Source organism: Rhea americana, unplaced genomic scaffold (genome assembly GCF_003343005.1).
Source record: "Rhea americana isolate MKP2758 unplaced genomic scaffold, rheAme1 scaffold_416, whole genome shotgun sequence".
NCBI lineage: Eukaryota > Metazoa > Chordata > Aves > Rheiformes > Rheidae > Rhea > Rhea americana.
Genome location: NW_028186553.1, coordinates 159,797 through 175,812, shown reverse-complemented (window position 1 = coordinate 175,812; position 16,016 = coordinate 159,797). Strand labels below are relative to the sequence as shown.

Below are 16,016 nucleotides of genomic sequence, written 5' to 3'. Positions count from 1 at the left end.
GTTTTGTTGTTGTCGCCTTTTTCTCTTTTTTGACTGCCACCGCAAGCCTGAGGTCCAGAACTGTGAGGGTGGCAACCCAGCGGGGAAAAAAATCGTCTTTTTTCCTCTTTTCTCTTCTCTGCTTTCTTTGCTCCAGATGTTGACCGAGACACAATTTATGAGTTTGAAAAGCAGCTGTTTCAGGCAAAGTAGAACAGTAGCTGTTCCACAGACGAAAGGAACATCTTTAAAGCAGTTAACTGAAGAGTAACCAGCAAGGAATATTGGTCAATATGGAAAAGGAAGAGCAATTGAACAAGCGCTGTTAAATGCATCAAAAGAAACCTCTGGGTAATTTTTCACTTAAAAATAACACAAGAGTCACATAAACAACAAGTAAAAAATAAATTAGAGCAAAGCTTTGGGTTTTGGAAACACAGCATAGCATTGGAACAATTCAATACCCTAAGGTTTTCCTGAAAATTCATACAATGACTAGCCTTTTATCCCAGTTTTGACATTTAAGAATTTCTCCAACATTATTCTTCTGTGCTGCTCCTCTGATTTCCAGTGCTATAAAGATCTGAAGCAGCAATTGCCAAACTTATCAAAATAACAGTACTGAACCACACTGTTAATTTTGTGCATTTTTCTTTTACAAGGGGCAGAAGTTGGAATAATTAGCCTGAATTATAGGGCAGTGATTCTCTGTGCAATCTAAAGGAGGCAGTAACCAAGACACCAGTTAGCTACGCCCCACCGCCAGTAAACCATGCATAGTCATGATTACTCGGAAAAACTTAAGTGATTTGGTACACATTCAGCTTCGCACTCCAACAACATCTGTACTCAGGAATTAAAATATTACAGAAAGAGACATTCAAGGACAGGAATTTGAGAGAGGCAACAGCTTCGTGCTTTTCAGAGAAAAACCTCTCCAGCCCCTTACGAAGCAGACGGGAACTGACGGGCAAGGCTGACGACTCACAAAAGACGCACTCAAAACCAGCACGGTCACCCTCGGTGCTGGGGCGCTAAATAGCTTACATAACATCACGCTGCTGCAAAGGACAGCGATGAATGCAGCAAACGTGTACACATGGACACACACAGCCTCACTTCCCAAGGAAGCCTATTTTAATTATAATGGTTGCCACGGTTACTTTAATTCCATCACTGCTCCAAGTAGTCTCACAACTCAAACTCCACACCACTAATCAGGAATCTTGCATAACATTAGCACTGAATAACCCAATTTAAACCAACTTAAAGCCTGGGTTATTGTAGAGGATGTTGACGCAAAAAAGGAAAAAAAAACAAAAATGATGAAAAAGAAATCTCCAAACGTGTTTTGTTCCAGGAGCTGCTTCTGCTGTCTCTGCCCCCAGCAAGGGCTGTGTTACTCTTACCCTACGTAAGCTACGCAGGAGATCAGAAGTAAATTGTTTAGTTAACTAAGTTCCCCTCAATTTTCTCACAAAGGAAAAATAAGGAAAGTGCAATGAAATCATATCAAGTTAAAGGCGCCAAGAGATTTCTTTGCTCGCAGTTAATGATTACTGCTGGGAGAATAAGGTGACATGACCATCCTGGAACATCAAACATGAAAAGTCTGGCATAAATGTATATTAGCTGCAGGAAGAAGAGGTTTCAAACTGCAAACTACGTTTCTAAATTGACCACTGGCTACAACATAGTTTGACCAGGAAAGTTCTGCGGAAAATATTCCTGTAATTTAAACACAGCTGTAATAAGCAAAGCTGACCTTAGTCTAGACAAAGACTGATATCTATGCCCAGGCTTCAGGTCTACAAAATTAGGTAAGGAGTAATAATTTAGCTAGTTTGGAGGAAGAAATAAACAGCATACTGGACTGTCTATACAAACTCGGACACAAACATCTCAGCAAATGCCAAAGTAGACACCCAGCACGTTAGGGCGTAAGCGGCAAAAGAAACCTCTTCCCACTGAACACAGACAGTTTGGATCCTTTCTCCAGAAAGGCTGGAAGCAGGACTGCCCGAGATCATGAGGCACCGATCTCATGCTCAGTTATCAGGACAGCAAAGTCAAAAATAAAATTTCTCCCTATTAAAACGTAAGTGATTACCTCTTCTTCCCTTAATTTTTTCTCCCATAACCTTTACTCTCAGGAATTTTTCCCAGACCTTCTCGCTCCACACATTGCAGTGACTCTTTCCTTTGGCTAAATGCTGCATCTTCGACCAGACTAAGCTATTCAGGTGAAAATTCAGAGAAAAAGGAAACTGTCCGTGCCATTTTAGCATAATTTTCAGACTTGGTCCAGGACCAATATTTGAGTACAAAACTCACACACCATACAAACTCAGAATGGAAGGGTTGTTTCTTCATCCGCAAGGATTTAAGTCTGTGTGGATACTTTCCCCAGGTGCAACAGGATGAAGCTCAGTTTCTTACCCTGGGAAAGAGCAGAGGAGGTCTCTTCTGCTCTCTTCTTTCTCTTCCCCAAACTTCAAAGTCTAAGTAACATCATTCTTCTCAAAGACAAAAAAGCAGCAAAAAGAAATCTGACTTTCAATGGTATCAGCTTTGGTGACCTACCCACTCTGCAGACTCTTTTTGTTAAGTTGCATAAAATCTGGTATGAACTTAAAAGGGGTATCAGAAAGAGAAAATTTTCCACCGTTTCCAATACATTATTACAGATATAGCCAGGCACATAACAAGCTGTACACACAGTCCTCTGCTCTGAAAAATTACGAGCACAGCCCTAACCGACTTAAGCCTGGGAACCCTTACGTGACGGATTGCGATGCACTCAAGGCACTCATTTGCCTTAATTCCTAAACACTGAACAACAGAGGCTTTCAGAAAGATTAGCTACTTCGCAGCATCCCACAAAATCGCATTTTCTACAATGTCTTCTAATTCAGCAGCATAGAGATGAATTCCTATCGCATGGATCAAAAACTGCACAAGTGACTGAATAAAATACCTCATCTTTTGATAAATACAGCCCAGAGGTGAGAACCGTAAGAGCTGGTGAAGTCCACCATGCACAAGGCAGTACCCTCAGTTAGCAGGTCCTGAAGAAGAAATTAAAAGCATGTTTCTAGACTATACTGATACCACTAATTTGGCAGGAGCTCCCACACCAGCAGCACTGGTAGGGTTATCCGGTAAGGGAGGACCCTGCTCTGGCAAGGAGATACAAGAGTAGTTTCACAGACTTCCCCTCCCACAATTCTATTGAAGCCTAATTTGTTCTGCTTGTATTGTGCTCATCTATACGTTATTTAACGTTAAGACAACAAAAATCAGAGGTAGCCTGGTATTCAGCATTTCTTCCACTATTTATCTGGTTCCTTGGTTATTCTCCTCTCCAGACTTTTCATCTAAAGGAAAAAAAAAAAAAAAACACATTTTTGTTAAGAAATAATGATTGTTGCAGGAAAGCTAAGGTGGTAATAACCCCCCCCTTCCACTGACTCTTCCATTTAAAGCTCAAAATAAGTATCACTGAAATACCTATAGTTTTACTCAGAAAATCTTAACAGCAGTATTTTAAAATCTGCAGTCTAAAATGCCTTCATTCGGAGCCGCAGTTCTCTTATCATTAGTCTTAGCAGCAGCAGGTTGGATCATATCATCCATCAGAGCACAAGAAACGGATCACAGTGGTACTAATAGAGTGGGAGCAGAGGAAATAGCTAATATTCTCCCAGAGCTCTGGCATGCCATAGTGCTTTGTTACTTGATAGCTTGGAATCTTTCATTTCTGGCAATGAAAAAAGAAATCACTTCTAGCTTTAACAGGTAAGACATCGTGACTTCTAATATTTGATCCAAACACAGGAAAAAGAAACCTGTTTGGAAGGATGTCAGAACTAGGATACTGAAATAATGTAATGCTTTATAAAAATAAAACGTTACTTGTTCAGTCTTCATAGCAACCTCCTAATCTCATCCGGCTAGAAATAAAGATATTAGATCACTTATGTGCCTTGCTTTATATTCATATTAATGAGCTGTGTGGTCTTTTTGATCCAGAACTTTATTACTGATATTACCAAACCATTCTAGAGCCGTAGCTTTGGAGCGGGATGCTCTTATGCAGGGTATTACACTGCCAGAGCGTGGAAGAGTGTACGTTCTGTCCAGAAGGGAAACGCCTGAATAAAAATGGACAGGGGAAATGCAGAAAGAGGCAATATTAGCTGATATTCCAGGCCTCAGGAGCTGCATTCCAAAATGATCCTATGAGAGAGCTGCACGTGCTCCTACCAGATCATCCACATCCGTCCGGACCAGGACTTCAACCACATCATCTCCTCATCCCTCTCCAAACCAAGACCTTCAATCTCCACACTCCTTCCATTTCAAACTCAATCCCCTGATCTGCTCTACATCACCAGCAATACTTGTCTCCCAGATACTAATTCCCCAGCAAATGCCTCTCCTCACACATTTCTCCTGCGTTTGCCCCACAGCTCACAGATGTTCTGGCAGAATTCCCAACCATGATCCCTTCCAGCTGCAGGCCTGGCCTGGAGACTCCTGTGTCCATCTCCTTCCCATCTCATCAGCCACACATCTGCCCACCACTGCCACTGCAAAGCCCACCAGAAAGAGGACAAAATGGGCCAGTTAAGTGCAACAGCGAGCAAGCTGCATGCTAATGCAGCTTCAGCCTCGCCCTCTGGTACGGGGGTTTGGCAGATCAACAACCTGCCACTGTCAGGGTTTTGTTGGCATCACAATAAAGAGAAATTTTAAGGAAGATAAATGACAGCTTTGCAGACGACTACACCAGCCTCCTTCAGAGCGCAGGAGGTAATATGGAGGAAGTGTTTTCAAGCAAGCATTTCTGAACTAACAAGTGTCTGGTGGGGGTCAGAGTCAAGGATGATACTGGGTCATTACTTCCAAAGAAGAAGAGACCAGAAGACTGAAAAGATCTGAGAACACAGATAAGTCCCTGGAGGAGTGGAGACAAGGGAACCTGTGCATGGTTACAAAGAGAGCCACTGCATCATGCCATCAGGAAAACAAACTCTGCAGCAGTATTCTAGAAAAGTCAGTAATGGAATGAGATGATATTTGCTTAAAAATATATAAAGTAATAATAATAAAAGATAAGAACAAGAAGAAAGCCTAGGTTGGCTTTTACTGCACCGGTGGCCTTTCCAGACTCTCTGATACGCTTCCCTTCTCAATGACACACGTGGAACCTGGACGTGGTCTGGAAGGAGGGAGAGAGTCAAAGTACACTCAGGTAGCATCTCCGTGAGCTCTGCTACCAGAAAAGCCATTTCCACTAACATTATCTTTTGGAACTGAAAACATAGTGTTTACATTCAACCAGCAAGATCAAATAAAAGTACTAACTCCAGACTTCTTTAAGAGAAATAATTCTTTTACTCCTACTTCTTCCAAAACACCAAGGAATAACCAAGGTTCACTCTAAAGCTCCAGGGAGTAGTCCCTGCTTTTTCCTTAAAAAGATCTGAAAATCATGCATAAGTAACCAACCTAATCTGACACTCTAAAAATGGCATATCCACAATGAATGCTTGCTTCTTGACAGCTCTACTCCCCTTCAGTTTTAAAGAATTAAACATCCTTTAATATGTACAGAAATAACAAAAACAGGAACAGGATTTGACACCAATTACAATAGTGTCTTGAGACCTACTGCACTTTTAGGGTAGTGTGATTCACAGGAAAGATTACTTCAAAAGACAATCCAGTTCTAATGATCTGCAGGCCGGAGGATGGACTAGATTCAGCTCTAACTTCATGAAGATAGAGCAGAGCACCAGGGGACGATCGTAATTAGAGGGTTATCATGGCCCCCAACATTGCCTGAGAGCCAGAAGACCAAGCGTCCAAAATCAGATCTTTAAGTACAGCTTACCTCCTGGACCAATCTGTTGGTTTCTCTTCCGCTCTCCTGGCTCATTTAAAACACAGCAGCACAACAGATCACTGTTTTATGTCTTGAGTTTGCAAAGCAGTCTAGCAGAATATTAGAGCAAATGTCACCAAGTCCTGTGAACTTCTCACCTTCTCAGTATGCACAACACATGGCAGAAGCAAGCATCCACCTTGCAGTATACAGAGCATGAAATAAACTGACAGTTCACCAGCTATCTACTTACAGCTTCTCAGTCTGATTGCCTGAACTTGCCAAGTGGCTTATCATAGTCCAAAAAAATAATTATACAAAAATAAAATGTACCCTCAGTATCTCTGAAATATTACTCCTTACCTTCTTGGCCTTTACCCTGGTTCATCTCCTCCAGAACCCACTGCTGTCTCAGAAGCAGCAAAGATTGAACAAATAAAGAGAACACACAAAATAATCACACTTTTAACCATGGGAATCCAAAGCATCTTTCTCGATGCACTTGCTAAAAGTATTAATGCCTTATGCACTTGAATCAAACTTTCAAAACAATCAATTATTTTCTATATAAGACTTTCTAAACAAGGATTTGCCTGTTCTTAAAATCTCAGGCACTACCAGCAGATACCAAGCCTGGAATGTGATCCAACACGTGAACAGCAGAAAATTATAGCACCTCAGTCTTACCAAAAGCCACTTTAATTAATATTCATCTGGTCTATGTGAAATGCTAGAATTGTAGTACTAACAGTGATCTCTCACTGCAGGATTTGGATTTTTTTTTTTTTATACACATCAAGCATACGTTATTGCATTCTGCAAACAATAAAAATGATCTTAGCTAATGCTGAAAAAAATCCAGGCAGATTTTCCCCACCTCCATAAACAACAAAGTCATGAAGAGAACACCAAATCTGAGTCAGCAAGCTTCTGGGCAACTGGAAGGAAAGCTTGCCGGGAACAGATACCAGCATGAAATGTAAGCTTTTCTCCTAAATTGGTCCTTGAGTCATTTTTATGGGAACAGTCCATTCCTTGTTTTTCTCATATAACATCAGGATTAAATCGTGATCACCTAATACTCTGCAGAATAAATAAGAAGCAAAGCTTTCTAACTGTCAAATGAATGCATGTTCACACTTTCACTATTTTTGCATACTTGCTTTTGGAATTCAACTTGAAAGAGACAGTGGTTCAGCAGTTCTGGGTACCTAATTCTTTTTTTCAACCAACTTTCCTCCTCTTTCTGACACATACAGAAAAAAAGCAGCTGGCTGCCTATTTAAGGAATAAAACCTCTATCACAAGAAAAAAATATCTGGAGTTCCAGCATTACTTCCCCTGCAATTTAAAGTAAGGCAAGCACACAGCAGCATGCTAACGTTTTACAGAGCAAAATGCTAAAAGCTCTATTAAAAGAATAGGCTGAAAAGCTGAGCAAAGACGAAGAATTCCAGAACTGGGGTTGATCACTCGGCCTGAAGCCACACTCCCGGCAAGCAAGCAAGCACATGCACCCCGTCTAGCTTTCAGAAGAAACTGTCTTAATCAGGGGACAGAATATAGTTTCAGGGTTGGACTTTGCTGACATTTTGCAGCTTCCCAACAGGGAAAGCAAAGTGCACAGATAATGAGGCAAGAGACTGCAAGAAGAGAGAGAGGTTTTGGTTAGGCAGCGAAACGCTGCCCTACGTAATTAAATTCTGTAGTTTTTTCTGCTAAAGCACCTATAGGCAGGTCTACGCAGGCAGATGCAGACAGAGCGGAGCTTACACTGGATGGACAGAAGCCAGCTCCGGTCCAGAAGCTGTGCAGGGGCCGCGCCAGCGCACGCAGAGCGCTGTGCTCACGCGTCCCGGGGAGAAGGAGACACGCGGTGACTCACACCTGACCAGCTCGGCGTGTGCCCAGCAAACCCGGGTCTGCCCGCCTCTGTTTAGGCACGTCTTAAGCAACGCGAGGCGAGCCACCCTCAGCAAACTTTCCACATCTGGCCGTTAAGATCATCATCTTTTCGATACTCGTGACCCTGAGCTGACAGAAACGCTGCGCGCTCGTGGCTGCAACAGAAGTCAGTGGGAACTTCAGTAACCAGAGCACTACTGACCAGCGACGAGGCACCTGGGGAAAAAGGTCAGACCTTCTTCACTTCATAGTGAAAACCCCAAATACATTGACAAGCGATCTCAATTTTTGCGTATCTAAACCCCAGCTACAAAACCGAGAAGAAAAGTGGTGTTATCCTGTAAAATCAGGAGAATGCTTTGGAAAGCATTCCAGTGCTATTTTGAGCTTTTTAAAGACTGCAGAGGGACATTAATTCTAGGCCTTCACCTATCCTTGCTTATTCTAGAGCATGCCAATGGTACATTTGCAAAAAAAGTCCTTCCTCTCGGACATAAAAAGAAAGCAAGCATGACCGTGTCATTCAATCCTCAGACGAGTCCTTGCAAAGGTCACTCACTTCAGGAAACTGTTCTGTTGATCACTGTGTCTTCTGGAAAGTCACATGGAGCCTCTGCCCTCGATTTCACTTGGGATATCCTTAAATATTTCTACTATAATAAAAGTAAAAAGTATTTCAGTACATATTTATATAATTCTGCATGTATGTTTTTCAATAAAAACACTTGAATAAATAAAGAGCAGTAAAAGACTGCAGTGCAAACTGTATGCAAACTCGAGGAGGAGCACTGCAAACCAGGACACCAATTTAATCAGCCTCAAAAGTTGTCACTTCCTGATCTGCAGTTTACATGATCAAGCTGCATATTCTTAATTCTATGAATTGCTTTGGAGAAGAACAGAGACTAAATGAGCTGTAGCTAAAAAACAAACAAACAAAAAACCGTTAAGTTTCAAAGTTATGCTGGGATGCCAGCAGCTCATCATACGACAGCTCTGTCTGCAAGGCTGAAATTTCTGTTGTGCTCTAGCAGTAGCTGCATAGGTTTTGATGCAGAACATGCCAAGCCAACGTACTTGGATAATGCTGGCCTTTCCCAAATACGACTAAAACCAATATATAAATATATGCTTTCCAAAGCAGCTCAGCACAGAGCTAGTGGGAACAAGCATGACAACAATTCGCTGTTTTAAGGCCTTAGGCAGGGCAATGGTCAGCTGAGAAGCACTCTCAGGGAGGGAAAAAAAGAAAAAATTTTAACCTCAAATCATTCAAAACTGAAACATCTTCAAAGATCCCTGAAGAACTACTATTTCAGGCTCCTAGTTTTATTTTCTTACTTGCTGACTCTTCCCATTTCAGAGTTCAGATTAGGTTGAAAGCCCAGAACGATTTCATGTAAAGCTGGGACACATGTAGTGAATGTAGGTTTGCAGAATTTGGCTTTGTCCTCAATCTACCTGTGAACGAGCAGCAGAGAATTTCTTCCCCGCTGCACAACACGGGCCAGAAGACAGAGTTTACTGAACTCTCGCTACTTTTCATCTCACTTCTGTATTTCATCTTAATCTCGACAAGACTACTTCTAACAGAGGACTGGATTGCTCTTGACATGAAGGACAAACATTTTTCACTTCTAGTTTGGAGGTCTGAAGCCCAATTAGAGTGACAGCTTCTGCTTCTATGGAAGTCTGGTTTTAAGATTCCTGAGCTCAATGTTTGCCACTACAAACTTTTTTAATAAAAAAAGACCCTGAACTAACACTGGTGACTACCTCAGAAAAAACAAAGGAAGAAATTAAACTTAATTATGGCTTCTCGAGGCTGAAATTGAGGCATTTCATTGGGATGTTTTTGCTACTATGCCTCTAACTCCTCAGCCTGAATTTTGTGGATTTCACGCAAGAGGGATTTAAAGCTCAATTTCTCGCTTCTCCTTAATTCTTCGTTTTCTTCGTAGTCAGTTTTCCGTTCTTTGGAAGGCCTAGAACGGACCGGTTTTGCGGGGAGTCCAAGCCAGCAGCCTCCAGTACTTTCAGTTAGAGGCTGGACCTCGCATTTCAGGCTGCCTCTCTTGCATTCATCACTGTAACTGTTTCCTCCTTTTAATTCAAAACATTTTAGGTTCTCAAGTTTCGATCCCCTGCCTACTGCCTGTCCCTCTACGTAAGAATTTAAGAGTATATCAGCCATGGGCCTTCACGGGGACGTCTCCTCCCTGTGACCGAGATTCTAATCTCGACCTCCTGGCTTGAATCCGCACCGCTTAAATAGCAAAGAAGAAAATGAACCGGACACTTGCCGTACCCTAGCGCTGCTGTAACTCTACACACCATTTGGAGTAAATCTATTTGTTCGGTCTTTAATATTCTTCAGATTTCCCAGGACTGCAGATCACTCCTTCACACGGAGAAAGTTGCCCATTACCTCCAAACTACCTGGCGCATTTCTTCCTTCTTCGTTTACCTCCACGTCCTCCTGGTTCGACATAAACCACTACGTTTATTCACAGCTCACCAGAGTTAAAAAGCCTAAAAGGTCAAACGTAGCTCCTGAAGTCGTAATTGCTTTACTTCGCTCATCTTTCAAGCGTCAAGTCAGGGCCAAAGCTAGGACTGAGATTTTAATTGCTTTTAAATTCAAATACCAACTTTCTGTCCCTCCGGCAAAGACACAGAGATCATTATGTGTTTCAACATTTATTTACCTGAGAGAGCAACCAAGGCAGAGTCACTCAGCCTCCTGGCCAAACGCCGGTTTGCCGCTCCAAGTTACAAGGTTAGCGGTACCGCCAACCACACCCCGGATAAATGTTTTATAACGTCATTTACTTGTGTTCCTGGCTATTATTTTTCTACCACTTTTTTTGCCAACCTTCTGCTATCTTCTTTCCTTTTATAGAGGCTCCATGCCAAAGGTTGAAGTATCGATCTTTCTACATATTTCCAAGCAGTCATATACAAGGCACCTCCTAAAATTAAACCCCACGCATTCATAAAGGGATAGACCCAGGAGTATTACAGGTAATGAAAGAATGTGGCCTCCAATGATAAGATTTCACTAAACAGCATTCAAACCGCACTCATTACGAATAGCACTTGGGAGTTCAGCCTCAGGGGAAGCGTTTATTACCTAGCATAAACGATCCCTTTGGATTAGAGTGCAACTGAGAAAATAGAAAACCACCATGCGAGCAAGTAAGAAATTCCGAATGGGGCACAGACCTTCCAAAAAAAAAAAAAAGCAAAAAAAAAAGCAAAAAAAAAGAAATCAGAACCACCTCCTGGGAGTCAAGGTCAGAAGTCACTGTCCAGACCAGCCGCACGAGGGTCACCGAGAGCCGCGGCGGAGTCGGCGTGCCCTTGCGGCTCACCGGCGCGGTGACGCGCCAGCCGAGCGAGCGGCAGGCGCTTACTTCGATGCGAGCGCTCAACTGAAGAAGTTTACAGGTGAGAGTTTTAGAGAGGTTATACGCAACCAGCGAGACTACGGGACGACGCGCACCTTGGTGCCGTGCGCACATCTGCGCCCTGCTTCTTCGGCTTTAGCCCCCTCAGCCCGCAGACGAAAGCCGCAGCTTTTTACAGGCATGCGAACCGCAGAGGCGGCGCAGCCCTGGAGAAGCAAGCTGTGCTCTGTTCCAGCCCACAAAATGAATCAACAGGCCTGACAAATCAGCGAATCAATCAGTCCCAACTCCAAAACCTCCGCTCTAACAGCGGTAAGAAGCAGAAAACCCAGCTTGACATTCAAGGAGCAAGCTGCGCTTTCATGTACTGAGAGTTTGGGACAAAAAAAAAAAAAAAAAAAAAAGGTAACCTTCTGCTTTGTAAATTGGTACGTGCATAATATACAACTTTGCAACTGTACAGTTCCTTTCATTTGAACTTCTCAGCATGGTTTCTAAGCATTTAATAAACCCTACTTGTCAAGTAGTTAAGAATTATTGAACCAAGAAGTACATCTGTTTAAGTGCACGTTCTCTCGGCTGCAGAAAGAAGGGCGCAGAGTCGGCGTTATCAGCCTAAAATCACGCAAGCAATCGAACGGGATTGAACTGAACCGCAGTCCGTACCTGGGCCAACATCCCACGCCACGCTGACTAAGGACAACGCTCCCAAAGCCCCAAGACTTTGGGAAACTGTGATCTAGGAATGCCCACAAACCACTCCTTCAGAAACACCACAAAACGTGAGCGCCCCCCCCCATCAAAGCCAGTGAGCCACCAGCTGATCACCAAAGCGCCGTTAAAAATTCAAATTTAAGACTGTAAACAGTTCAAGTGACTCAGGGCTTTGACTCACGTTCACGGATCAGTTTAGCCCAGGCCACCTGAGACGGTTACTCAGCCGCACGCCTCACCCCGCTGCGGGCTGCAGGGACGGCAGAGCCAAACACGCATCTCCTGAGTCCCCTCGACACGGAGCCTGAAAACCTGCAGCCCGTTTCCGGCGACATTAGCACAGGCAACGGGCGCGCCGAGCCGACCCGCCGCGTAGCTGCTGCCGAAGGGGGGCTGCTCCATCCCTCGCCTCTCCGCGAACGTGCTCTTGCCACGTCCCCTGCGCCTCGACCGGCTCCGGCCTGGCCCTGTACGGAGAATTAATCCAGAGAGTTAAACCAACAGAAAACTAACCTAACGGCAGGCAGGGGATTTTCTGCAGTTTTAGCTGCGTGTTACGGCACGGGAAGCTCACGCCCGTGTTCATCGGTCAGCTGTAAAAGCGAAGGCCAACGGAGTCTCAGAACTGAGGCCTTCCAGCCATTTTTGAGAGTCCGCATCCAGAGCGGGAATCCAAGATAACAAGAAAGCGGTTACTAAAGATCTTCGCGTAGATGTGACAGCGGCCGCGTCTGCAGGGGCCGCGAAGACAAACGCGGAGGAGCCGCGCGCTCGCTCTGGCCCTCTGCGTGCCGGGGAGCGCCGTCACTTCTGGTTCGAGCGGCTGTAATATACAACCAAATGCAACCACCAATAAATCAATGCGCGCTTGCAAGAGCCAGTCCAGGTACACCCGCTATGCACACCGTACCCAGGTAAGAAAGTGAATTAGCCCATTCCAGGGAATACGGACCACAGTAAGAATTTTCAAGCCTAAATCAATACAAAAAGCAGTTGTAAAGTCGGAGCAGTCCTAGAGGAAAAAGCAGTCATGGCTATTTACCAGCTACTCCGTGCTTATATCAATACTATGAAATACCCATTTACTCACAAAGTGCTTTAAGAATTGCAATGTAGATGAGGGAGAAGCACTTTCAATATATAAACTGCTCAAGAACATAACTGCACAGATTTTTAGAGCTGATCTTGTCCAGCAAACGCTTTAAAAACTACAATTTATATTAAAATGCTAGTGCAAACATAATCCTGCTTATACATTTTAAATAGACCTTTACTGCAGGTACCAAAGCAAAGTACTGCCAGATAGCAACTCAGAATTGTATCTGCTCGTTTCAGATTTGTTTTAGTGCTAAACTCTTCTTCAGCAGATGCTTAAGCTACGCGTGCCCAATTTTTCAGTCGCAGGATTGGGAACAACTTTACGTCTACCAAATCTGGTGTTTTATTTAAATAACATCACCTCCTAAGAAACCGAGGAAAGGGCTCTGGGTTTGTAAATCTGGTAAAATAAATGCCTGACGACACCTCCGTCTCCGGAACGCACACAGGCGCACGCTGAAGGCACGGGAAAGCAACAGTAGGGAAGGGAGAGAGGGAACAGCCTGTACTCCAGCCATCCTCAAATCAACACATCTCACTTCCTCCAGCAACCAGACAGATTGTCAGCTCCTAAACAAACTCATCACCCCAAGCAACGGCAGCCAGTTGGGGAGTTCTGCTGCTCCGCAAGTTTTACTGGCTGTTCTTCCGCATCCAGATTCCTCCCGAAAGCTTGGCAGCCTTTGTTCCTTTGGGAAGGCTCCGGCTCCGGGAACGATGCAGATTCCTTTGAGCTGTTCCAGATAACGACCCCATAACGACCCCGTCAGCCACCATCAATACTCCTCTGCCTCCTGAAAGACTTAGCGATGCAAATGCGTCTTCCCAGGAAGGGGAGATCCAAGGTGATGCTTCTCTCTGCCAGAGAGGAGCTGGACCTGGGGGAGGGGGGAGCCTTCTTAAACAACATCAACAAAAAAAAGAAAGGAGGAAGGGGGTTTTAGAGGCAGAAGTACATTCAAGAAGGAACATGGATACCCTGAGGGCCTCTAAAAATAGAGGGATGGGATTAGGATGTCAAACAGAAGGGGCTGCCGGCGCGCCCACCGCCTGTTTTTCACAGGTTAAGTGTGGACACTGATACTCCGGGATATCTCTTCAGGATGAGAACGGGGGCCACCTACAGATGAGCCCTCCTCAGAAGGGAGGGAAAAGCAATGCAGCAGCTTGTGCTTCAAGAGCCTAAGCTGGCAGATCAGGGCCCCCGGACACCACGGGTGCTAAGGTGGAACCGGCCACATGAAACCGCGAGGGGCAGCTCTGCAGGAAGACACGGCACAAGGCCTCAGCCGGGCACCTCGCGGGAACTACGAGCTTTCTCACGGAGCTTTCTGGGGGAGAAGGGAGGGTGGTGGGCAGATGGAGACCTCGACCTGGGAGGGAGGACTCTCTTTAGAGAGACAAACTGCCTCTTCTTCTGCTTCTAAGGGGACGGAAATCACAACCTTAGGGGGAAGAACGTGGAGGTCCCTTACCTAGGAACTGAACCCCCCCCCATCAGGGATTTCTAAGGGCGATGAAGAAGCCCTTGACCCGGACTCTCTCCATTTGCCTCACAGGGATGTGTTCCCTCCCGCGGAGGCTCCAGGAGGCATTCCTGTTCCAAGGAAGCCACACGGGAGGCCTACGTCAGGGAGGTGAATTCCCTCCTCCTAGGGCCTCCGAGTGAAGGGAACGTTAGCGGTGCAGTTCAACAGGGTGGAAGTCCAGCAACACGTGGATGAAGACTTCACCCTGGGGTTTCACGAGCAGGGAGAGTCCTGGTGGCACAGAGAGACGCCCGGCTGGCCGGGTGTGCGCACAGGGCGAGGTGCCGACGCGCGCCCGGGCACACGCGTGCCTACACGCACTGAAGCGTTTCCGCACGCGCGCGGGGATGCATATTTAAATGCCGTCGCAGTCGGCATTGGCGCGTATACAGACGTGTGCATGCACACCCGTGTGCGTCTGTGTGCACCAAGGACACGCACGCGTGCACACGGATGCGTCCCCATAGGCACGCAGCTACGCATACCTGCGGGTATGCGTCCCCGGTGCGTACAGGTACGTGCTCATCCATACGCCATCAAACACACAGACATTTGTACAAGCACATGCACCTACATACGTGTGCTTGCACACGTACCAGTTTGCATTACGTAAGTGTGCACGTGCACCTCTGCGCCGCGTACTTACCTACCTCCACGCCCGTGTGCTTTTTGGTACCCAAGTGGAGGCACACGCGGGTGTGGGTAGCCCCGTGCGAGCGCCGCTTCGGGCGCCCTGTGCACGCGCATGTGCCCCGGGGCCGCGCGTGCCGCCGGAGCGTGGGCCTGCGCGCGCACGCGACTTCCCGCCCCACGGGGGGCCGTCAACACCCCCCCACGGGGCACGGTCAGCTGTGACCGCCTCACACGGCGGGGGGGGGAGGAGGATCGTCACTCGTGACCTTGCACCCCCACGGGGGGATCGCCACGCCTGACCTCCCCCCCCCCCAACGGGGGGAATCCCCACAGGGAGCCCGACGGGGGCCCCCCCCCCCCATTGGAGGCATCACCAGGCGTGACAGCCCCACGAGGGGCATCATCATGCACGACCCCCCCTCACGGGACGCGTCGCCACGCGTGACGCCCCCACAAAGGGCATCGTCACGCACGACCCCCCCCCACGGGACGCGCCGCCACGCGTGACGCCCCCACAAAGGGCATCGTCACGCACGACCCCCCCCCACGGGACGCGCCGCCACGCGTGACGCCCCCACAGAGGACATCGTCACGCACGACGCCCCCTCATGGGACGCGCCGCCACGCGTGACGCCCCCCACGGGACGCGTCGCCACGCGTGACGCCCCCACAAAGGGCATCGTCACGCACGACCCCCCCCCACGGGACGCGCCGCCACGCGTGACGCCGCCGGCCGGTACCTTCTTGACGGTGCGCGGCGCCTCGGTGACGGTGCCGTCGGGGCTGACGAGCGCCTCGGGCGCGGCGCCGCCGCCGTCGCCGTCGCGGTGCCGGTGCTGGGGGTGGAGCGGGTCGCTG

The 16,016-nt window shown here is 46.6% G+C and overlaps 1 protein-coding gene across 1 annotated transcript in view; it reads right to left on the bottom strand.

Moving 5' to 3' along the window:
* Window positions 1-16,016, bottom strand: part of LOC146590241 (protein smoothened-like) — a 121,945-nt gene that overhangs the window by 95,477 nt on the left and 10,452 nt on the right. Inside the window, exon 13 of the mRNA XM_085314922.1 lies at window positions 15,899-16,013. Coding sequence (XP_085171048.1) covers window positions 15,899-16,013 — 115 coding nt within the window. The remainder of the gene's footprint in view (window positions 1-15,898; window positions 16,014-16,016) is intronic.